This window comes from Syngnathoides biaculeatus, chromosome 8 (assembly GCF_019802595.1).
Source record: "Syngnathoides biaculeatus isolate LvHL_M chromosome 8, ASM1980259v1, whole genome shotgun sequence".
In the NCBI taxonomy this organism is placed as follows: Eukaryota; Metazoa; Chordata; class Actinopteri; order Syngnathiformes; family Syngnathidae; genus Syngnathoides; species Syngnathoides biaculeatus.
Window position 1 is genome coordinate 1092133 of NC_084647.1, and position 24983 is coordinate 1117115.

General features: G+C 42.8%; 2 protein-coding genes across 5 annotated transcripts; one reads left to right on the top strand and one right to left on the bottom strand.

Annotated features, from left to right (window-relative positions):
* Positions 1-38: 38 nt before the first annotated feature.
* fbxo46 (F-box protein 46) lies at positions 39-16707 on the top strand. Of its 2 annotated transcripts, none has more exons than XM_061826801.1 (3): positions 39-158; positions 12598-13218; positions 13313-16707. In XM_061826801.1, the coding sequence occupies exons 2-3, from the start codon at positions 12742-12744 to the stop codon at positions 15143-15145; spliced, it is 2310 nt and encodes a 769-aa protein (XP_061682785.1). In that variant the 5' UTR covers positions 39-158; positions 12598-12741; the 3' UTR covers positions 15146-16707. The 2 variants fall into 2 exon arrangements, with proteins under 2 accessions (XP_061682785.1, XP_061682784.1); XM_061826800.1 differs by lacking the exon at positions 39-158 and adding an exon at positions 972-1385.
* Positions 16708-19050: 2343 nt separating this feature from the next.
* Positions 19051-24971, bottom strand: si:dkey-260j18.2 (uncharacterized protein LOC325231 homolog). Of its 3 annotated transcripts, XM_061827536.1 has the most exons (6): positions 24831-24964; positions 24379-24587; positions 24077-24230; positions 23862-23940; positions 22221-22448; positions 19051-22138 (listed from the first exon to the last, which is right to left on the bottom strand). In XM_061827536.1, exons 3-6 carry the CDS (start codon positions 24228-24230, stop codon positions 20647-20649), a joined length of 1953 nt encoding a protein of 650 aa, XP_061683520.1. In that variant the 5' UTR covers positions 24379-24587; positions 24831-24964; the 3' UTR covers positions 19051-20646. The 3 variants fall into 3 exon arrangements, with proteins under 3 accessions (XP_061683520.1, XP_061683521.1, XP_061683519.1); XM_061827537.1 differs by lacking the exon at positions 24379-24587 and having other exon boundaries at positions 24831-24971; XM_061827535.1 differs by lacking the exon at positions 24831-24964 and having other exon boundaries at positions 24379-24824.
* Positions 24972-24983: the final 12 nt, after the last annotated feature.

Here is a 24983-nt window from a genome sequence, read left to right on the forward strand (position 1 = left end):
CGGAGGGCGTCTATCCCAAACCGTCTGACCAGTACCATAAAAAAAAGGCGGGACTAAAATAAAGCAAGGACCAATTGAAACGAAGGGGATGTTGCAGTTGTACGGCAACCTTGCACGTGCTCGGGGAAAGTCGATCAAGATGGGAGGTCGCTGTTCAGGTATTTTGGATGATTTACACTGTATTGTTTCTACTTATATTGCATGAAGTAAACATTGTTTTGTATACAAACATCTAAATGATAGATAGATAGATAGATAGATAGATAGATAGATAGATAGATAGATAGATAGATAGATAGATAGATAGATAGATAGATAGATAGATAGATAGATAGATAGATAGATAGATAGATAGATAGATAGATTCTGTTAAGGAAAGTAATGGTTTATCCAATAGTTACATGAGACCTATCAGATTTTAGATAAAAATGTCAAAACCTAGTTTATGTGCATTAATGTTATTTTTAAGTACGTTTATTTTTGCGCCCCAAATGTTTTCTTTGCAACTAAATTCAACCTACTGCTGTAAACTGCATTTTGATTTGTGTGGGAGCTGGCGCGGCACATATCGTCACACAACACCCCTGCTGCTAACTATCATCATCAATTATGAATATAATATCAAATAACAATTTAGCGTACGTCAGAGAATTTTATTTGCGACATATACCAAAGATATTGTAATGTGATGTAATATTAATACAGTATTGATCAATATGTTATTAGTATGAATGCTCAGAAATTAACAGGAAAAAGGGCAAATTAAATAGTAAGTTGTTTGTGTTAATAATATTTGGTGCAACTCTCATTAGACAGTCATGATGATGTTGTTCGAGAGCTCCTCAGCTATGACTACGTATAATCTTGTTTTGTTGAGACTGGACAGTGTTGTCCAGTGAGTGCGGGGGGGTTAGCAGGACCGTGTGCAGGGGAGGAGGGGGTGACGCCATATATGGGCACAGCATCGACTCTAGATTCCTATTGGCTGGCCGCCTTATGCAGCTGCTTGTCAACAAGATGGCCTTCCTCCCTCTTTCGTTTTGACACTGATTATTTTGGTATCCAACGCACATACCATTAAAGCTTGTGTCACTTCTAAATAGATAGATGGAGCGGGACTGTCGACAGTCCTAACAAGGTCGGCTCAGAAAACTGACAAGTCTCGATAGAAGCAGCGGCCGCGGAAGGTTGATAATAGGAAAGTAGCTGCCGTCGACGTTAGCCTGAGCGTGAGCTAGCTTAGCTACGTGGACGCGGATAGTGAAGTCGTGTCATCTGCAATCCACACAAACTGGTTTGGCCAGAAGCAATGAGGAAAGTCGTACCATCGAGAGTGTGAGTGCCCAAACTGTTGCTTGAGACTTTTGAAGACCAGAGTTGTTGAGGTAAGACGCTATGTTTTATTTTATTTTTTTCATTTTTTAACCTTAGCTTGCTAGCCACTTTGCAGGTATGTCAAGTTGGCAATTATGTAGCGAGTCGTCAACTTACTTAATACATATCAACCTTCCGTATAAGTTGCTCAATTACCCTTCAATTATCATACGTCCTTAATTCCAGTTTGTAGAATGCAGTACACACGCGCAACTGAAAACAGTTTGTCTTTGTCCATTTAACAAAAAAAAACGAAAATTAATTCGTGGTCCAGTGACGCTACATAAGATTTCTGATTATTTATTTATTTGTTTTGTAAGAAAACGAGTTAAAATAGGTGTTTTTAGGGATAGTAAATTAGTACGATTATCAAAAACATCCAATTAACAATCTGTTGTGTTAATGTTTAGTTGACGTTCTTGTACTGTATAATGCGTGGTTTGAAACACCATAGATTGCTCGTAAGGCCTTGGACTAACAACAAAATGTTCCATGTCATGTATTACGGAATATAACAGTAGTTCATGTCATAACTAAAACCAGCATCTGGAAAATGGACAAGATTTAAAACTATTCTTGAATATATTAGCCTTGCAACAGCGATTAGAGTTTCCAATTAACAATCTGTTGTGTTAATGTTTAGTTGACGTTCTTGTACTGTATAATGCGGGGTTTGAAACACCATAGATTGCTCGTAAGGCCTTGGACTAACAACAAAATGTTCCATGTCATGTATTACGGAATATAACAGTAGTTCATGTCATAACTAAAACCAGCATCTGGAAAATGAATATATTAGCCTTGCAACAGCGATTCAGAGTTTCTACTATGCAATATAGAATGGTTATCTAGAAGGACATATTGTCTGGGTGGGCTGATTGGATTTAGACTAAATATATAATTTGCTGTGTGCCTTTTAAAGTATCAGGTGTGATTTGGTACGATGATTGTTGTGATTGACCAATCAAAATCTAACATGAAATTGTCACTGAGTAGTATAACCTTTCCACGTCATGGATGAACTTCCCTGTAGACCTTTCAACTTGTCTGTTGTCCATGTTACCTAGGCTGATGACCGGTCTGAACAATGCACTGAGCTATACGTGCTGGTTGACACCTTGCAACAGTGACAGTTGACTATACACCGGAATCTCGAGAGAACGGACTAATGGGGGGGGGGTGTCACCAATATAGCTGATTGTCCATTACATTGAAGCACCTAAAAGGGCTAGGACAGTACAAAGTTATTGTAAATGAAGATAAAAAGACTTCAAAATGAAAGTTTTTTTCATCCAAACGTATCTTGCCAGTTTGCTTGGTCATGGGCAGCAATTATGTTGTTTGACGTACAGTACTCATCATGGGCAAGTTGCCTTCATGAATTGTGAGGAATTGGTGTCCTTCCTAGTTCTAGATCTGTTGCCAAAGGTGACTGGCATGACCAAAAAAAAAACCTTGCGCTAGCAAAAAATGGTGTGTTCTAGACACCAGAGTGTTCCTCAAAGTTAACAGTGCCTCCATGCTGCTTGCTGCGAGTCTGTGTACAGTAGGCACATCTTTTGATATTGCCTTTTTTTCTATATCTGTGACCCGGAAAATACATTGGACCTATTCTCTGCCTGCTTTGCACCCCCGCCCCAGTAAACAGCGGCTAATTCTGGAACTAACAGACTTTTAACGACAGTTAAAGTGACAAATAGAAACAATTTTTGGACACTTCTTCAATCCTGACAAGTGATTGTTATTGCAATGTTACACTTACTTAGATAGAAGTGAGCACCCTCACGCCAGTGTACACATGTAAATTTGAGTGCAGCTTTACATTTAGGTACTCATCATTCAACATTTTCTGTCTTCACCCACAGTGTCGTCTTTTCCTTTCGGCTTGACCCGTTAGGCGTTACCACAGTGTACCATCTTTTTCCATGTCTTCACATATAGTACATTATAAAATAATATGTAAGGGCAAGACAAACCTGGTGTGGTGAGAATTGCACCTATGATAATCATCTATCCCTTGATGAAAGCATAGAGCTGCTGTTTGTTGGTATGCAAATATGTTTTTTTTTTTAATGCACATTTCTCAAAAAGAAGGGAGTCAGAAATTTCACAAGTCTTATTACTCTGTTTTGGGTTGTTTTCATAAACCTGTGTTAGTATAGAACAATTCAAAGCTGCCTCAGGAGGATTTTCTTGTAAATAATATTCTTTGTTTCCTTAAATTGAAGCCAATGTTTTACATTTGTGTATTTGAAGTCACCAAACTCTTTTCCAGATACTACGCACAGTTTTAAAGAATGTCCCCAAGCTCCCAGTTCTGAAGTGTTGCTGGCTGCTTCTAAGCTTGGCCAGGATTTGAAGGATTAGTTTGATCTAGAAAGCTTAAACCCAAACCTTCTTTTTCAGGAAGTCTTTCAAATGAAGCATACACTTTGAATACACTCTGCCGTGGTTCACCAATTTATGATGTACTGAACATTGATAGGATAGATATTGACTAGTCCATGTGATTTATCGCAACTTTATGATATTGACTTTTTAACATCAATAGATTGTCTCTTTGTTCCGTTGAAGTTGTTGTGAAACAGCAAATGAAAACATTATTAAACTGTTTCTTTCTGCGTCTGTTAGTTTTATGTACTGCTTATCCGCATTAGCCAGATGCAAGTCACGTGGATAACCAACCATTCACACTCTTGTTTCATTCGTGCAAAGCCGTCACCTTTTGCCAAAATTTGCAGTTTTGAACTCACAATATTTAGGTGAACCACATAGATCTGATTGTTTTTTTTCTGTGGGGCATGGGGAGTGACGCTGTTGTCATTGGCTGCTTTATACTCGAACACTGGCAGCTAGATGCATTCGACACATTCACCAGCCAGATATAGAAGTAATTTCTGAATATTACTCCGCGGGTGCCTGAGGTTCCTTTCAGCTGTTTTGGGAAAGTTACAGGAGTTGACAAGATCAGAAAAAAAAACACTTCCCCTGATTTGCTGTTAAGAAGAAACTGTATTCTAACTCTGTTACAATGATCTAAATGTAGCTTGCTAGTTGTCAATTATCAACTATTTTAAGCACGAGACTATGGCTTTGACTTCCCCATTGGGCGTTATTTGGTCCCATACAATCCAACCACCAGTGATATTTAAGTCTAATACACCAATCAAATGACCACAAAAATGTCACATGACTTCACACAGTCTTCTATTGGCATTCCCGGTCTTAGGTATTAGCATTAGATAAATCAGCCCAGCTAATTGTAACATGGCCACCATATTGAGAGGGTCATTTTTTACCAAAAAGGCAACGGTACGCTCCTCATATTTACATTTTGACAAAATTAACAGCTTTCATGTATTCATAAAGACTTTACACTGATCTGGTCATCCTTATCGGTATCTGCTGATATTGAGCATTTTATGCTGATCAGCTTTGTCATCATTCGGCGATCCAATCAACTGTCATTGTTGGGTTCCACAAAACACATTTACTCCGCATTGCTTTCATGCATGTTACATATGAATCCAGAAGCCGATTAATTTCTAAGCTTGTTGTGCGTCTTTTAACGTTGTACTGTAGATATCTGACGGCCTCGATTTAAAAAAAAAAAAAAGTTTGCAGTGTGGGACTAACAACATGTCTGAGACTACCACATAATAAGGATCAGAAAAATTTGTCCTTTTCTGCGACGACAATAATGGATCGGGCGAACTTAAATATAAGGACCAAACGTGGAAAAAAACGTATTGGTGATTACAGGTGCTCAGGATAGGAGAGAATGTTCGTTTAAGGCTTGTTTGAGGTATGTTCCTGTAGTTGTAACATGATACGGGTTGCAAGCAAAGTAGTGCTAGCAGTAACGATTGTAAGCAATCATGCAGGCGTTCTGTCGAATCATGCTTTGAAGTTTTTGTGTGGGTGAAGTAATTTAATTACTGTACGTTAGAACCCATTATTTGCCATGTTGTAATGTTGGTTTGATCTGACTGATTAGAATTTATGACCTTACTAGAAGCAGTGATTTGACCTTTGAGCCAAGGAACATAGTTTACAATTGGAACATTTCGTGGCCTACCAACAAACAAACAAAAAAAAATCACAAAATGTGAACACAATAACGACTATACATACATTACTTTCTGCCCTCTGACAGAAGACCATTATTTTTTTCTGTCTGTCAATACGCCACATTGGTATAAACAGATGAAAGATACATAATTGTATATACATCAATTTTCTTACCTGTTGATCCTCGTTAGGGTCGCGGGAGTTCTGGAGCCTATCCCAGCTGTCAACTGGCAGCGGGGTACACCCTGAACTGGTTGCCAGCCACTCTCAAGGCACACCGAGACAAATGGCCACACTCACAATCACACCCAGTGACAATTTAAAGTGTCCAATTAATGTTGCATGTTTTTGGGATGTGGGGGAAACCAGAGTGCTTGGAGAAATCCCACGCAGGCACGGGGAGAACATGCAAACGCCACACAGGCAGGTCCACTCACTTTCCAGCTGAGACACCGTGGCGCCATTGTAAATATGTTTTTGTGCAAATAAGTGCACAACTATGTACAGTAATTTAAAGCTCAAGTGTCATAAAATGGATGATTTTTGGTATATTATTAATGAAAAACCCACAGCCAATATGGTCCCATGTGTTTTTTCACCACAAAACATGATTTTGACGTATACAGCTTTTTGTAACTCCCGCCATGAAAATCTTCTCAGGGATTTGTTGTCGAGCAGATGCAGAAAGTGACGTAAAGGACAGTGGCGTCCCCTCGTGGACTTGTTTGTTTCCATTAGTTTTACCTCTGGGAAGGTAGCTCGTTGTTCCTTCGTGTTAGCCAAAATGCCAGCTCATTGCATTGCTGGACATTCCTTGAACACTCGGGAGAATGGAATTACCCTTCATAAGTTGTGAAAAATGGATTGCACGTGTGCAGAGGACGAGAGCTTCGTGGGTTCCAAATAACAGGCAAGTGTGTATATAGCTACTAAAAAAAAATAATAGTTTGGGGCGGACCACGTAATTGGTCTCTCTGATAACATAACAAAAGATCCGCGTATGAAATGTGTCGATGTGCGCAAAAAATCGGAATATCTCTGTTGTTCGGCTTACATAGTAGCAGGCATTACGTGTTTTCAACGGCGGAAGTGACGATGACGTCAAGGACAGATGATGCGACTAATATGGTGACCACTTGGATGTCGAGGGACACTCGATTGCGCAACTTTGTGCATGAATGACGCACTCTCCGCTCACTTTTTTTTTTTCATATAGACATTGAAGTGAATACTGTTATGTATTTTTCATTACAATATCTATTTTAGAATGTTTATAGGGATGTCACCCCCACTTTAAATAGCTGTATTGCTCCACCTTGTGATTGTATCAGTGCCCGGTTCTCCTTTTTTTTTTTTTTTTTTTTTTTTTTTATTTATTTTTTTTTAAGTTCACTCTGTGAACAGCCCCAAAAATCCTGACCGTCAATTTGGAGTATATGTCTGGCACTGTCTCCCTAAACGTGGATATTTCAGCGTACTTATAACTCGAGAAAACACCTTCACCATCACTTTTTTTTTTTATGCTATAATGTGAATTGTTTGTGTACTGTGATGCTTAAAGCCTCTGGTCCCCAACATTGGGCCTATATATTATGCATCGATCAGAGCAGATTTCCATTTTTTTTTATTTGCCCATTCATTTAAATTTGCACTGGGAATCTACATATCTGTAAAAATTAGTGCAATAAAAATAAAAAAAATTTCCAGAACGATGAGGTGTGTGTGCGTGTGTGTATATGTACATAAACACTGGGTTCTGCTGCTATTGCCTTTTTACCCCACTTGTACTGTGAAACCTCCTGCAATACCTTGAGTTTTCCCCAGAAATTGCAATAATTATACCGTGAGAGTAGTGGGATGAAACCTGCCCAAAAATGTCATGTAAATTTGACATACCACAGAAAAGAGTGATGTTAATAAACCTGACAAATTTGAATGATTAAATAAATGGCCAAACAGACTTCTATAATAAGGGCCACCGCTCCGGTCGCAGTCACTGTGGGTGATTGATCAGCAGCTTTTGTGGCAGGCTGTGCTTCCGCAGAAGCCGCAAGAAGTACATCCTTTGCTGGGCTTTTTTGAGGATGGAGTTGTTTGTCTCCACTTCAGGTCCTGTGAGACTGTAATTCCAAAAAACTTTAAGGTCTCAACGGTTGACACAAGACGGGGGGGAGGGGGGGGGGCAGGCGTGGTGAAGGATGTCTCCTGAAGTCCACAATCATTTCTACATTCTTTTATGTTAAGTTACCCACAAATCCGTATGTGTCGTGCACTGCACTCAGGTGGTGATGTTGATGTTCAGCTTGCCATCTGCGTGTCTTCGAAAAGTCATACCATCACTTTAAAAGTAAAAAAAAAATTGAGGGGGTTAGATAACATCACTGAACTGTTCTATCAATTAATGCAGCCCTATGGGGGCACAAGACAGTGCAATCTGTAGGCCGGTCCCAAGCCCGGATAAATGCAGAGGGTTGCGTTAGGAAGGGCATCCGGCGTAAAACTTCCAAACAAATATGACTGTACATCTAAAGAATACCGTACTGGATCGGTCGTGGCCCGTGTTAACAACACCCGCCCCAGGCTCTGTAAACCTGCAGGGCGTCGGTGGAAATTAAGATACTGTGGGTCAAAGACAAAGAAGAAGAGGAAACTGGATTCGTCGGCAGGAGAAGAAAAGGAATGCACAGAGCCTACAACTGAGTGTAGGGACTTGGAATGTTGGGACTATGACAGGAAAAGCTCAGGAGTTGGTTGACATGATGATTAGGAGAAAGGTTGTTATATTATGCATCCTAAAGAGCAGGTGGAAAGGGAGTAAGGCTAGAAGTTTAGGAGCAGGGTTTAAATTGTTTTAGCATGGAGTAGAGGGGAAGAGAAATAGAGTAGGGGTTATTTTACAGCTGGCTAAGAATGTCTTGGAGGTAAAAAGATTATCAGATCGAGTGATTAGACTGAAATCTGAAATTGAGGGTGTTATGTATAATGTGATTAGCGGCTATGCCCCATAGGTAGGATGTGACCTTGAGTTGAAAGAGAAATTCTGGAAGGGACTAGATGAAGTAATTCTGAGCATCCCCAACAGAGAGAGTGTTGTGATTGGTGCAGATTGTAATGGACATGTTGGTAAAAGAAACAGGGGCAATGAAGAAGTGATGGGTAATTACGGCATCCAGGAGAGGAACTTTGAGGGACAGATGGTGGTGGACTTTCCAGAAGAGGCAGGAATATCGCGTGACCTACAAGACTGGAGGTAGAAGCATGCAGGTGGAATCGATTTTGTGCAGATGTTCTGAAGGAGGTTACTGACTGTAAGGTAGTGGTAGGGGAGAGTGTAGCTCGACAGCATAGGGTGGTGGTGTATAGGATGACTCTGTTGGGTAGGAAGATTAAGAAGACAAACGTGTAGCAGAGAACCATGTGGTGGAAGCTGAGAAACGGAGAATGTTGTATGGCCTTTCGGAAAGAGGTGAGACAGGCTCTCGATGGACAGGAGGAGTTCCCAGAAGACTGGACTACTACATCAAAGGTGATCAGAGAGACAGACAGGAGAGTACTTTGTGTGTCTTATGGTAGGAAAGGGGAGAAGGAGAGATGGTGGTGTAACCCTAAAAAACAGGAAATCATACAAGGAAAGAGATTAGCAAGGAAGAAGTTGGACAGTGAGAGAACTGAGGAGAGGCGAAAGGAATACATTGAAATGTGACGTAGGGCAAAGGTAGAAGTGGCGAAGGCTAAACGAGGCATATGACATACGTCAGGTTGAACATGAAAAAAGGAGGAAATGATCTCTCCAGGTTGGCCAGACAGAGGGATAGACATGGGGAAGGATGTGCACCAGGTAAGGGTGATTAAGGATAGAGATGGAAATGTGTTGACTGGTGCCAGTAGTGTGCTAAAAAGATGGAAAGAATACTTTGAGAAGTTGATGAATAAAGAAAATGAGAGAAGGATGAAAAATGGAAGGGAGGCTGGTCCCGATGACACACCTGTGAAGGTATGGAAACAATTTGGAGTGGTGACTGTGGAGTTTTTGACCAACTTATTCTACAGAATACTAGTGGGTGAGAAGATGCTTGAAGAATGGAGGAGAAGTGTGCTAGTTCCCATGTTTAAGAACAAAGGTGACTTGCAGAGCTGTGGGAACTATAGATAAATAAAGTTGATGAGCCACACAATGAAGTTATGGGAAAGAGTTCTGGAGGCTAGACTCAGGACAGAATTCAGTATCTGCAAGCAACAGTATGATTTCATGCCTAGAAAGGAGTACCACAGATGCATTATTTGCCTTGAGGATGCTAGTGGAAAAGTACAGAGAAAGTGAGAAAGAGCTACATTGTGTCTTTCTAGACCTAGAGAAAGGGTTAAGCCGAGGACAGAGTACCAAGAGAAACTGTGGTACTGCATGCATAAGTCTGGTGTGGTGGAGAAATATGTCAGAATAGTATAGGACATGTAAGAGGGCAGCAGAACAGTGGTGGGGTGTGCCGTAGGTGTGACAGAAGAATTTAAGGTGGAGGTGGTACTGCATTACGGATCAGCTCTGAGCCCCTTCCTGTTTGCTGTGGTAATGGATGGGCTGACAGATGAGGTTAGACTGGAATCCCCTTGGACCATGATGTTCGCAGATGATATTGTGACCTGAAGTGAAAGCAGGGAGCAGGTGGAGGAGCAATTAGAAAGATGGAGGCATGCACTGGAAAGGAGAGCCAAGTAAAACAGAATGAGAGGGATGGAGGGGGAAGAGTGAGTCTCCAGGGAGAAGAGATAGCTAGGGTGAATGACTTCAAATACTTGGGGTCAACAATCCAGAGCAATGGTGAGTGTAGTAAGGAAGTGAAGAAATAGGTCCAAGCAGGTTGGAACAGCTGGTGGAAGGTGTCTGGTGTGTTATGTGACAGAAGAGACTCTGCTCGGACGAAAGGCAAATTTTATAAAACAGTGGTTAGTCCGGCCATTTTGTATGGATTCGAGACTGTGACACTGAAGAGACAACAGGAAGCAGAAGTAGAGGTGGCTGAAATGAAGGTAAGGTTCTCTCTAGAAGTGAGGTTGTTGGATAGGATTACAAATGAGCTCATTAGAGGGACAGTCAAAGTTGGATGTTTTCGAGACAAGGTTCGAGAGCGCAGACTTTGATGGTTTGGACATGTCCAGAGGCAAGAGAGTGACTATACTGGTAGAAAGGTGCTGAGGATGGAGCTACCATTCAAAAGAGCGAGAGGAAGACCATAGAGAAGGTTGATGGATGTTGTGAGGGAAGAGATGAGGGCAGTTGGTGTTAGAGGAAGATGCAGGAGATGGGCTTACATGGAAAAAGATGACACGCTGTGGTGACCTCTAACGGTACAAGCCTAAAGGAAAAGAAGAACTGTTCTATAAATTGAGGGGTCCAGCGACGTCACACTTTTGGGGTGTAGCCATCATTAGCTTGCCATCTACACGCCCGAGTGGTAAATGGAACTTTTCAATGCGAAGCACAGCTAACTCTTAACTGAGCAGTATAGACAAACAAAACGTTCACTTTGTCCTTATGTAGTTGGGGATAGGAACTAGCGCTAGAAAGTAAAGGCTCCAACACTGTGATGACATGGGTGTGTTTTCACCCCCATCTCAGAGTCGGAAAAAATCAAATGGTGATTAATATGCTTAATTATATCTCAACAATATTATTCTTGTTATAATATAAGGATAGTATTCTTTTGACTATATTGTTGTTGCATCTGGTTGTTTGGCAACCAGTTTAGGGTGTAGCCTGCCTCCTGCTCAAAGATAGCTGGGATAGGCTCCAGCACCCTCGCGACCCTTGTGAGAATAAGCTGCTCGGGAAATGAATTGGATGGATGTTTTCAGCACTTCAAACATATATAATGTATTTAGAAATAAAAGGGGTTTCTTCTTAGTGGCTATTTAATACTATGATAAAACCTAACCTTGAGAGATATCATTGCATCGCTATTACCCACATCACATTCAACCCTGCCATGTCCTGCCACTTAAAAGGTACATGCATGTACAAAGACATTACAAAGTGCATAGTGTTTTCAATATTTTATGCTTGCAATTTGCCCCTAAGAATGCCCCTAAAAAGCCCTTAAATGTTTTTGGTCAGAGTGAACCCTGTAATACTTACACTGCAGTTTCAAATAGACTTGTACATTGAAATAATTTTTTTTGAGGACAAGCTAATGAAAGGAAGACAATTTCTTTTATGACATTCTCAATGAAGTCGTTACGTTTGTCCCTGCACACATGGATTACTGCATAGACATAAGTGAAATTGGTATACATTTTCTTTCACTAAGTTCTCAACATCCTTAGTCTTATAAGTGGCCCTAATCATGTTAACTCGTATGTCTTTCTACTTAATTTCAAGGGTTCAGTGATTGTTCCAATTATTTTTTTCCTTAAGTGACTCTTTGATTATTGGATGAGCTGTACAGTCACTGTGGCTTTTAGCTCTTTTTCACAGTAGAAGAGAGGCTTTTGCAGTGAGCCAAATTCATTGCCATAAAGCGACAGTGTTCTTTTAAGTGTGCCTACACATGGTTAACAGGCCCAATAACTGACAATGCTGTGGGAGAAAAGCATTTTGGGTGCACTTGGCCTGGAGTATTGTTAGAATCGAGGGGACAGAAAAAGGAGACTGTAGTAGTTCCACAGTGTCCTACCCCATTTGGAATCTTTCATAAAGATAGTCCTAGCATATGTCTGCATGCTCCCAGAGTTGTCTTCTTTAATGCAAGGCCTCTTTGAACCACAGATTCAGGAAAGGAGAGTCAATTTTGTTCTTCTTTGTTGGATCTCATCTGCTGGATCGTGACACCAAATTTGAAATGCAATCCCTCATGATTTGATTAAGAGGGCTAGATACTGGGATGAAATGTGATTTGATAATTGAATTTCAGTGAAGTTAGGGGCTGGGCAGCTGTAGTTTACTGTGTACTAATTCTGAAAGTAGTTCAGTGTTGTCTGGTGCCTTGCATGTTTGAGAAAAATTACAATGACCTGGCTGACTTACTTATGTTGAATGAACTTTCTATCTGTTGAAATAGTGATCTTTATGGATTTAATTATGCTCTTCTCTTTCCTCTCAACCTCATTCTCCCTGCTTATACTATTCTCTTTGCACCTATGACTGTCCTTTCAATGCAGGTTGCATGCCTGATCACTAGGGAGCTCTGCAGCTACAGTGCCCTGTAGGTTGGCACTTAAGTGGGAATCTGATGATGAGTGCACCGGTCGTGAGTGCCTGCAGGCCGGCATAGCTGCTGGAATGTTCCAGAGGTCCGCATCCTGATGGACCGAGACACGTTCTCCCACATCCGTTTGTGGTGTCCACGTCCTTTTGGGACCTACTCACAAAATAAAGCTAGGACTCCTGTCTCAGGGGGCAATGTTATCGCTGTAGGCGGGGCTGGGTCTTCCTCCTTCTGCAAGGGTGAGCCCCCTCCTGCTGCCAGGAGAGCAGGAGATGGAGAAGAAGATGTAGGACTTCTTGCGGCCGTGCAGGACAATGTAAAGGTGGAGGATGTGGGCTCTGAGAACACACCACCTGAACCTGAACTTAACTCTAGTTCCCTGATGCAAAGCCAGGCCACTATGCCCACATCATCCACTTCACCACTTCCGTCTTCTGGGACCCAAATGGAAGATGGTCGAGTGCTATTGGATACCTGGTATGTCATTAAACCAGGAAACACTAAGGAGAAGATTGCCTTTTTTGTGGCACACCAGTTTTGTGGGGCAGGCCAATCTCGACCAAGCGCCATGAAGGTAAGCTGTAAAACCAAATATTTGCTTGCTTTTTTCAAGATACTTTGTAGTTTTCTCAGAAGTTCTCTCTCACCACCCCCACTCCCCGTTACAGGTAAAAGGTAACTGGGCAACTGACTGTAGTAAAGCAAAAAGGCGACGAAGATGCTCATCCTATGACCCACCGAACCGTCTGCATGCTTCGGAAGCGCAGATCACCCATGGTTCTTCTGAAGCACCTAATGCGCCTCCTACCACTGATCAGCCAGCAGTTGATGAGGCGAATGAGACCGACCTGCTGTCAGTGGCTCAGATGGTCGCCTTGGTTGAGCAGAGGACAGCAATGGCTCTCCAGAATATTGTGGCTGTTCATGGAAACCAGTACCAGCCCTCTATTACCAGTCATGAACAGGTCCTTAGCCCTCACCAGCACACACTACTTCGGGGAACAGAATCAGATCCCACTCATGTGGCCTTTGAGTCTGACATTTCGAAAAGCCCACCTTCTAAAGAAGTCAAGGAATCATCATCATCTCCCATTCACACGGACCAAGAGCTGGAGGAGCAGCAAGAGTCATGCCGAGTTGCACAGGCCATCGCACACTTTGAGTCTCAGAATCTGGAAAATCGCCTCCATATGGGACCTGGTTCTGCTATAGGCTTTTCTAACCGAGACAGGCATCTGAGAAGAGAAACAGAGTCCAGTCACGTAGCACCTTCTCCACCACCTAAACACAGCCACGGTGAGGTGAGGATAGCTTTCAGAGTATCAAATCTGGACCCACGTTCTCAGCTGGAGCCAGCGGGCCGGTCACGTTGTATGTTTATGAGTTGTGGTGGTGGGAGTAGTCAAGCGTCACCCAGATCTAAAGAAAAAATTACCTGTGACCTCTACCAGCTTGTCAGCCCCTCTTCGAGAGATCCCAGTAGCCTTTTGCTTGCTGCCACAACTGCTGCCCCCAAACCAGATGTAGACCTTCATCACTCTGACACCCACACCTCTGGCAGCCCAGAAACAAGCCAGGAGCCTTCTTCTGGGGAAAAAATATCTGTAGGTGTCGGTAGGGAGCGAGTCACGGGGTTTCATGTGGAGGTTGTGGTGACAGGTGCTGTGGACCAATGTGTGTTTTATGGCAAGGACAGTACAGAGAATGTTCAGGAGGAGACTGTGTGTTTTGCCATGCCTGGTGGGGGCGGAAGTGTTGGGGGTGTACCCAGCTCTACTGACCTCTCATCAGAGGATCCTCCTCCAGGACAGCTCTTTTTCTTTCCACCATCACGAGTGGCAGAAGAGGAGTCAAATTCAACAATTTCTGGCAGAGGATCAGCATTATGCTCTCTGGACTGTGCTAACAGCCGCAACCCAGGAGCAGGGGGTATGTGCTCAGGAGAGCATCCACCTCGACCAGATTCTCCCCTTGCCAATGTTGGGGAAGACTGTTCAGACCCATCGCTGTGTCGCCTATACCGCCACGTTTCCCATGATTTTCTAGAAATTCGCTTTCAGATTCAACGCTTGCTTGAACCTCGCCAGTACATGCTGCTGCTCCCTGACCACATAATGGTCAATATCTTTAGTTACTTGCCCACACGCTCCTTGGCAGCCCTCAAGTGCACCTGTCACTACTTCAAGGTGCTGATCGAGACCTACGGAGTACGAGCTGTGGACTCTCGTTGGAATCAAGACCCTCTTTATCGAGATGATCCCTGTAAGCAGTGTAAACGCCAGTATGAGCGTGGGGATGTTTCGTTGTGCCGATGGCACCCTAAACCTTACCACCATGACCTGCCTTATGGACGTTCCTACTGGATGTGTTGCCGACGTACAGACAAGGACACGCCAGGATGCCGTGTTGGGCTTCATGATAATAACTGGGTCCAGCAGCCTGCTGATGGCTCTCAGACCATCCGATCCAAGAGGGAGATCCGACGGGAAGAGGCCAGGTAGAAGAGGAAAAATATTGCCTCTCATCTCTTCTAACCTGTCTTGCATCATTTCTACTCAAAGGATTGAAAAAATATAAGAAATCGTCACTCCAGGACATTCTTAATTCAACCTCATGTTTAGTAGTTGCTCTCAACATTAAGTTGAGCAGTAAAGAAGAAAAGACAAGAGGTGTCACTTCATGCCTTTTTTGTCAAGTTCTACAAAATTTCTCTCCTCCCACTGCACTCCAGAGAGCCACTTTTTCAAGTGTGTTTACCAGCGCTGGTGTTTTGTCTCGCTGCTGTCTGTTTGCCCTGTTCTCATGGCTCTAGCGTGTCAGGGTTACTACTCAACTCTACACATTGGTCAGAGCTTGTCAGACATTTCCTGTGACACCTTTGCAGTGTATTTGATTGAGATTAACATTAAGTGAGAAATAGAAATGTAATGCCCTAGAGCCAGATTATATTCTCAAGACTTGGTCTACATTGTGTTACACCGCAAACTTTCATGTGCTCTTTGGGCTCAGTGCAGCTAATTGAATAAGTGAACTGTACTGAATCCAACATGCCAAACTATTGTGTGGAATGTTCACTGGTGATTAGAGATGTGATTGTATGAGGCAAACTTGATATTCCAAACTTTTAAGATCTGTCCTATACCATGGATTTCTGTTTCTCTGAATGTGCTGTATTTATTGTTTGTCCATCAGTCCCCTGATAATGCTGCTGAAACCATTGGCTGGGTCATTCAAGTTATTTCTGAAATAGCCATACCATTGGTTGATAGTCTTGCATACTTTGGTCACTTTTTTTTTTTTTGTTCTCCATATTCGACCCTACTCTAGTTTACCTGCCTTGAACAGGTGATACAAATTACTACTCCTGGGAGATATCATGTATAGATTAAGATCAGTGGGATAAAAAATATTTTTGATTTGACTGACTTGCTTGTTTGCCTTTTTTTATGGGGGGGGAGGGGGGTGGCTTTTTGGGGTGTCTTAGAATGTTTGGTGTTCTATTGTACTATTAAACTGTGCTCCTCTTTATCAACTGGTCCCATTTCCTATGCCACAAAGAATGTTTTCGTGTATTACGTAATCATTGTTTAACCTTCCCATTATGATTTTTCCGTCCTCCAACTGAGTAGATAGTGTTGGCCAAAAACGCCAGCGCTCTGATTGTCAAATCAACTATCACAGACCGCAGAAACTCTACACCAGCCTCCAGCCTTAAATTCCCCCTACCTCTATTCCCCGACAGGAAATTGAGGCATGAGATACCTCACAGACGGTCAAGAGTATTCGGTGTTGCACCGTACCCTTTTTCAAGAGGCCTGATAGACTGACTATTCATACAGAAATAGTTCTCCTCTCCTCCAGCTTTCTCTCCTGCTTTTTGGCCACCCCATCCCAACAAGCTGACAGACTGGACATTATACTGATGCTGTAATTCTGCATGAGGGTGGCACAATGCTTGGGTAGTCATGGGAGATACCTGTTGTTTCCAGATATGTCCAACTCTACTGGGAAATATTGGCTTAAATATAAAAGTGATGATTAAAACTGGAAAGCAAACATTTAAGTGGGTTCTGTGGTATTTAATGTATCATAAACAGACGTGGATGTAATGATTCAAGCCATACAATTACAGATGGATAAAAAGTTGGGATTTTCTTGCAATGTCACAAATGTAATATATTGTGCAGGGGAGATAATAGCTGACCAAGTGTCACCGAATCAATTTAATCCAGTAATGCACTATAATTGGAATAATACCTTATCTTACTACTAGGCGTGGCCTTGAAAAAAAAAAAAACAGCTTTTTGCAATAACTTAACCAGTTAGTTGAATTGTATTTTAGTAAGGACATAAGTTTTGATGATTAGATTGTGATTTTGAGCATCATACATCTGTCATGGATTGGAGATTTTGGAGAGTCTTACCAAAACCGTTGTTGGAAAGTACAACAGTAATAAGTCAATGCTAGCAGATGGCAAGGAAGGCCCAGTTATTTTAAATTTTTTTTGTCATGTTATGATCCAAGCTGCTTAGTCACAAGGGTTGCGGGAAAGCTGGAGCCTATCCCAGCTAGCTTCGGGCGAAAGGAAGACTACACCCTGAACTGGTCGCCAGTTGGACGCCGGGCGGTTATTGACACCATCACTGAGCGGGAAGCGATCCCACGATGCCCGCACCAAAGGCAGGCATGTGTACCACTACACAGGGACTCCCCTTATTTTTGTGTTTCTAGCAAAGTTATCAAAGGTTTCATTAATATTTCTACACCTTTTTATATTGGCATTTGATACTCTGCTAGTTGGTGCACAAGAACCGGGCTCCAACTATGGAACAAGAGAGGACCCCATAAAGGTTCACCTCTGGTGAAGTTCCTCAGGTGGCTGATGGCATCCTGCCTGTGGTTGTAGCATTTCAGTGAGATGTAGCAGTAGGGATCTGTGGACGAGGGGTTTCCTGGCATGACTGAGGTCGGATTTCACTGTTTTTCTTCAATCCATACCACCAGTAAGTATTCTAGCGACACCCTTGGTGAGTGTAATCACACTCTTCTCACAATGTGTCGTCAATAATGCAGGTAATCTACAATCAATCTGAACACACCAGCAACAAAGTCATTTAATTTTTATTCCAGTTTACAAAAACCTATTGGTAGAAAAACAAACCTACTTCACTGATACACGATGCAACTGTGCGGTGCAAAAGCCTTGTTAAGTAAGTTTACACGTTGGCACAGAAATCCCCTTATTTTTACACAGCAAACGCATACTGAAACATTTTCAATTCAAAAACAGCTTTTTTTTTTTTTTTTTTTAAATGAGCCTATCTTTAATTTTGATCAACCATGCACAGTGAATCAGGAAATACAATCCAGGCAAAATTTCCCTAGAATTTGAGAAATAAATTTAAGAACATAACTGCTCCAACAAGAGCACTTGTTTCACTGACTTGTGATCAAGACGTCGTTTGGCACACCTCTACCTGAGTAAACGGTGGCCATTATATTACATACTTGCAAAATAAACAAGCTTTATCCCCAAAAAATCTGTCCTTAAAAACAAAACATGCTGTTTGAAGAGGGAAATATTAATTTTCATTTGTGAAATGGTTATCTTATGCCTAAGACAGTGACATATGACGGATTCTTTTTTTTTATTTTAAAATCCATGTCCATTTCCCAAGCCACTTATCCTCACAAGTGTTACGGGAGTGCCAGAGCCCATCACAGCTAACAATGGGCAAAAGGCGGACTACACCTTGAACTGGTCGCCAGTCATGTCGCAGGGAACGTGTATTTTGAGCAAATCTAATATTTTGCAATATTCGGTCAACTGAACACTCTAAACAGCCTCTCTGGAGTCCTATCCTCGGTGGAATCATTCAACAAATAACTCAAAATGCTACCAACGGATGTCTAATTTTGTGCTTAACTGAAATTCACACTTAACTGCAATTTGCTAATAAGTCTGTGTAACCTTATTTAGATTCTCTCCAAACCTGTTTTTTTTCCCTGCAAATATTTCACCAGAGTATAACCTTTTATTTACATTCAAAAGTCCAGTTCCTGAAATTGTCAAATCAAATGCATACAGTATGCCTTTACTTATTGGTACTCAGCTGTGATTGCCAAATAAAATCACACTCTACATAATAAAAGCCATTTGTGGAAATTGATGCAAAGATTTTGGGGTTCCTTCATATTAATCAGGCTCTCTATAGGTGATGTGAAAGCTTAACTGGCACTAATCAAATCAGGTAATGTGATTAGTTTTTTGAGCTAAATGACCACACCTTATTTTGCCAACTTGTATCTGACCATATAATGTAAATATTTTACAGGTTTCGCAATTATCAGTTGTTGCCATCCTTTGGAGTGACTGGTTGTACCATGAACAGGAAGACTTGCTCCTTGGAGGATAAAAATTGTTTAATAAATCTATCCATAAACCATGGTGTACACATCTTTTGCTTGTTTCAGATCAACCACGTGGGTAAAACAAAACACTAACTTATACACAATGCCTTGAAAAAGTACCCATGCCCCTTGAACATTTTGTGACCTTACAATTACAAAGGTAGCACATAATTAAGTGAAACTTTAATGATGTATGGTTTTCACAATTTTAAGTGACTTATCTGAAGTTTGGTGTGAATTTGCATTCAGCCCCTCTCCAATCACTGCAATTGTCGTCAAATCTCACCTCAATAAGAGTCGACCTGTGTAATTCACCTAATAGGAATATATCCTTAATATATTCTGTGAAGGGCTTTCACAACATTACTCAACAGCAGCAACATAAAGGCACCAGACAGGTTGTGGAGAAGTGTAAAACAGGGTTGTTCTAAATGGATTTTCCCATGTGGGAAGTGTTCATTCATCTTTCAAAAATTGAAAACGTATGGCACCAACTGCAAATCTACTAAGACATGGCCATTGTCAGAACCATTACTGTCACACTCAAGGCCGGTAGGGCCCACTGTGTGTTTTTTTTTTTTTTTTTTAAGAACAATGCTGCAAGCATTTTGTTACCAAGGCCCCTTTTAAAATAAACTGGACAATGGAACAAAGTTTTTACTGGTTTCTAATTTTAAAAGTAGTTTTGAATTTGGTGTGAAATACCTAAAATGACCATACATTTATGAGTATAGTCATAATGGCCCTCCGGGGACTACCATAACTATGATGTGGCCCGCACAAAAACGTGTGACATCGGTGCTCTAACCTAAGAGCGAGTGAGGCAAGCGCTACTCAGAGAAGCAGTGTTAAGTAAGAAATGGTCACTCAGAAATCCATGGCGCAGGTGGGAAAACTCCTACACAGGACAATTAGAAGGTGAAAAAGTGGAGCAGCTGTCGCGCCTTGGATTTACAGTTCTGAGGAACCGGATTCAATCCCAGCCGTGCCTCTGTGGAGTTTTCTCCGGGCACTCCGGTTTTCTGCCACATCCCCAAAAACACATACAAAACATTAACAGGTTTGCTGAATACAAATGCCCAACACATTTAAGATTATTTTCTCAAAACTTTGGATCATTTCCATTCTAATTTACAATTATGAGCTATTTTGTGTTGGTCCATCAAATAAAATCTCAATTGTAACGTGTCAAAAGGAAAAGGTTCAAGGAGTATGGATACCTTTTTTCAATGCACTATATAACCCCACCCCCAACCCCTCTAAAAACAAAAAAACTATAGAAACCATCTGTTGAGGTTACTTAAAAATGGCTTAGAAGTACAGAACACATTTCAAGTAATTTTAACTTTAATCTACAACTTTCTTAATATCAAACCTATAAAGTTAAATAAAACCTCTTTGAAACATTTTAGCTTGAGATGATCAAAAGTACATTCAGGTGCATTAAACCTTATTTAATCCTGCCATCTGTTTCTACAATCTATGTAGTCGTTGCAATCAGGACTCTTGTTGAATGCTGCCCCACCTTGGAGCTCACCTGTAGTGTTGTACTGTTCTACTTTTGCTGAATTACAACGGGTTCCTGTGAACCTAATCATGCAAGACACAGTTCTCTTTGGCTCGTCTTAGTCTGGAGAGAATGTGTTTCTTCGGGAACTTTAGAGTGGTGCAACCAAACTGACTGACCCCTTCCATGTCTCCAGGGAGTTTTTCACGTCGCAGTACCCAGCTGCGCCAGCCAGGCTTCCAACAGTACATACTGTCGTAGAACCGGGAACCGTTTTCTCCGCCCAAAACATAAATTCTCCGTTTCCACCTGGCCACACCTCCGGCTGCAATCCGCCGTGGCAGGCCGGGAAAAACGACAGGGCTCGGCGCTCTATCGCTGGCCCCTGAGCCCACGCGCTGTCCAGCAGAGACCGTTACCCCTCCTCCGGTCACTTCTCGCTCCACACCAAAAGCCCTGCGCTCGCTAAAAAACAGTACACGGCCGGTGGCGTCTAAAGTCTCCAGATTGGTGTAGTTTCCATCTAGAAACTTAGTGGTATCCCTGATGTATCCGCCAATGGCACAGACTCCTCCTCGCACTGCTACACCACCAGCAAGGCAGGTGGCACCAGAGTCCAAAGCCACTCGAGTCCAGCAGTCTGTCACAGTGTGATAAATAAGTACTCCTGAGTGGACCACGGCCCGGTTCTGTTCAAGTGTTGTTCCACCTAAAAGGTAGAGTCGCCCCCGCAGAGCTGCACAGGCAAAGGCACGCAGGGGGAAGGGTAACTGAGGGCCCGGTGCCCACTTCAAGGTAGCTAGCTCCAGAGTCTCACTTGAATCTAATAGTGCCAAACGATTGCTTCCCCCCAACGCATAGAGCGACTCACCACAGCCAAGAAGGCCCAACATACACCGGGGTAGACCCATTGAGGAGCGTTCTGTCCAGCGGTCCATAACAGCGTCATATTCGTGCACAGCAGAAGACACTGACCCAGTCCCCAGAATCCCTCCTGCTACAAACAGCCTCTCGCCCACAGCCGCGCAGCCGGGACTCACCAGTGAGCCCAATGCCGCCAGCTTCTCCCACTTGCCTGTCCGTGGGTCAAAGCAGTCCACAGTGTAGTCTTGTGCAGCTAAACTCTCATCTTCCCTCTGTGTCAGGTCCACACACACAATTTTCTTCTCAAACATTCCCTCCCTTGGTCGAAGGGGCCCTCCAAGGCCTTCACCAGCTGCAGCGGGGCCCAACTCCTGGCTCAGTCTTTGACTCTCCTCCTGGGACAACAGGCCTGGACGCAGGTGGTGAAGCAGCGCTGGCATGTGGGCGTAGCGATCCAAGGGTTGGTGTTCAGCCCAGCGCCTCGCAGCATCGTACACCTCAGCCTCTGAGTCAACTCCTAACCGGTCCGAACTCAGGAGGCTACCGAGAGTGCCGTGATCAAGGAGGAGGAAATCTTTATGGCGGGACACGCGCGGGAAATGCTGGGCCACTAGCCGGAGGGAGGCACGGAGCAACAGCTGGTCATGGTGAGATCGAGCGAGAGAATACATCCCCAGACAGTTGTCCAGCGACAGGTGCTCAAACAGAAATCTGCAGAAGATAAATTGAGGAAAATAACATTTCAAGACAAAAAAAAAAGAATGAGAACATTAAACCGCAGCCATGACTTCACCTCGAGCACAGGTCCTGAAGAGGCATGACCTGAAGGCGGTTGGCAGCCACAAACAAATCCTCAGCAGTTTCAAGAGACAGACCCGCCTCTCCAGTGTACGCAAACTGGATGACGGTCTCCATGACAGATGGGGTCACTTCCTCCAGTCGGATCTCGGTGAGGCGAGACTCTACCAGAGGACTGGTGAACATGGCCCTGAAATATGGGCTGACGGCTGCTAGGAGCACCCTGAACAGGCCAGAGTAAAGTTTTGCATACACATGACAAGGGTGACATCAGTGTCATAGGAATGGACCCATTAAAATGCATTTATGGGAGTAATATGAGTCTCTACTGGTCACTGTAAACACTGGAGAAGCATTATCAAGATCATTATCTTGAGGTACACACATGCGAAGATCAAATATGATATTATACAAATAGTGATGACAATTAAAAGGAAACCATTTTTCTCACAATCTCCTTCAATGCACATTGTGCTGCTCATTCTGGTGTACACCTCTTGGCCACCTGGTGGCAATGCAGTACAGGACTGATATGCAGAGGATGAAGAATTGTTACTATATTATGTCTACACGTGTTGCTGTGCCATTTGTCTTCAAACAGCCATTGCTTAAAAGTTAACACCACCACTAAATAGATGTTAATTGTTATCCCAAGTGCCTACGGTTGTTTTGCATTGTATGATAGCATTAAGGTAGCAGAGGCTATCAACTGCAGCGCTTTTAAATACACAAATGCCTGTGTTTTGTTTTACAATTAACTTCAGATAAGAATGGCAATAAACATAGTGAAGCCTTTTATTTGAACAGTATTTTCTCATGTTTACCAACTGGCCCTTGTTGTGATGTGATTTATAAAGGGGTTCTCGTTATGAAGAACATTGTGACTACTTTTATCCTCTGACCTTTAAAGAAATTTCATGTTGATTCAGCCACGGGCCAACGGTTAAGGTCTTTCCCTGCCACTACTCCCCCCCCTGCTCAACTGTGTTCCACTAACAAGTGTTTGTGTGTTCACTGTGATGGGTAAACTGCAGAGAACAAATTTTGGAGGATGCTTGCAATGTTAATGATGATTAAGATGATGATTCTTCACGTATATACCAAGACGTTACTAAATGAGGCAACTATGGAATTAATTACCAAATACTGCTTGCTGTTCTGAGGTGAGTTGAGTTACCTGGCACTGTACAGCACTCGTATTTCAACTTTGTGCGAGCAAGTCAAAAGCATAAAAAGTAATGTTTGAAAAAAAAAAAACTTGTGCTGATTCATGTGTATCCCAAGCCCCCAATGTATGAGGCAACTATGTAACTAAGACCCCGTTGTATGAGGCTACTATGTAATAAAATGTTAAGTGTTGGCTTCAATCAAATAAGCACTGTGCCCATTTTAGGTAGAATGTATGCCGGGATATTATTCCTCCTTAAATGTTCTCTATCTTAGCTTATCCCAATTGACTTCCGGCAAGAGTCGACGTACACCCTCAACTCACCAGCCAATGACTCAGCTTTGTTTGTATTTATTTGTATCTGTGCACATATAAAATTGAATTATTATTTGTTATTTTAGTCGACATGTGAGTAAACGAATGCCATCCAATGAGTCGTGGGTGAGTTGTAGAACGTGGCAGGTGTACCTGTGACACAGGAACTTTCTCCCCTCAACAAGCAGGGTCACATCGCACAGCTGCTGAGCATCCAGGAGCTGCTTCAGTCCTAAGGATGCAGACAGAGGGACATAAAAACCACAGTGAGCAGTCGAGAAGGAAGACGATGGGAGGAAAGGAAATCAACTGACTTGTCTGCAAGTCAGGTCTTTGAAGGGGACACCCTTAATTTGAGCCTGCCTCACCGAGAGTGACGTAGTCTCCCAGTGGAGTGGTGCTGCCATCAGGGAAGTCCTCCTCTTCTGAGTCACTATCCGACAGAGGCTCTCCTCCTCCTCCATCTCGGTCCTGCCATGGCTGAGGGCGCCATGTGACTGTGCCCCCACGCACAGCATTCATCTGAAGAGCAGTACACACGGGTATATGAATTATTTGATTGCCGTGCACGCCAAAGTTCAAGATATCTTTGGGGTAGTGCAGTCCAAAAACACCAACACTGTATTCGTGAAATACTTAACATGGCAGGCAGTTTTCATGTCAACACTACCTTTGCTCGTCTTCTCGTTTCCAGTGTGAATGCGGTTGTGTCTCACTTTAACAGAAATGTGTGAGGAAGGTCGTTTGCGCCCGAACACCCGTTTTTATTGCCACAGACAATGCTGGGCTGCTCCGGGCTCAGGCGCTAGGTTTTGTCCGGCCTGGGGTGAAGACGAGTCAAGCTACACGCTGTTCATCCATCCACACGCACAAAAAAAACTGTGGACACACACCAAATTAGCGCGCTCATGCAGGACCACTTTCCCCCCGTTCATGACGCGTCCCGCGGTTGTAAGTGATATACTCCACTGTGGCACTTCGTCCCATGGATGCGGCTGAATAATGAGGAAGTGCGGCGGTTGTTTTGGGAATACGGATGAAGAAATCTAAAGTGAGTTCAGATCCAGCCGGCCGCACTTGTCACGTCAGACGGGATCACCGCAGCTCTTATTTTCCGCTCACCTGATTGGCTGACCTTTGGCTCGTAACAGAAGCTCTGCTTTTCGTCCGCTGCAGTTATAATGTTCATATTCCTACTCCCAGCCTTAAACTATACAAAGCACCACCACCGCACAACCGTGCACGCTGTAAGTTCAAAGCTTTTGTACAAATAAA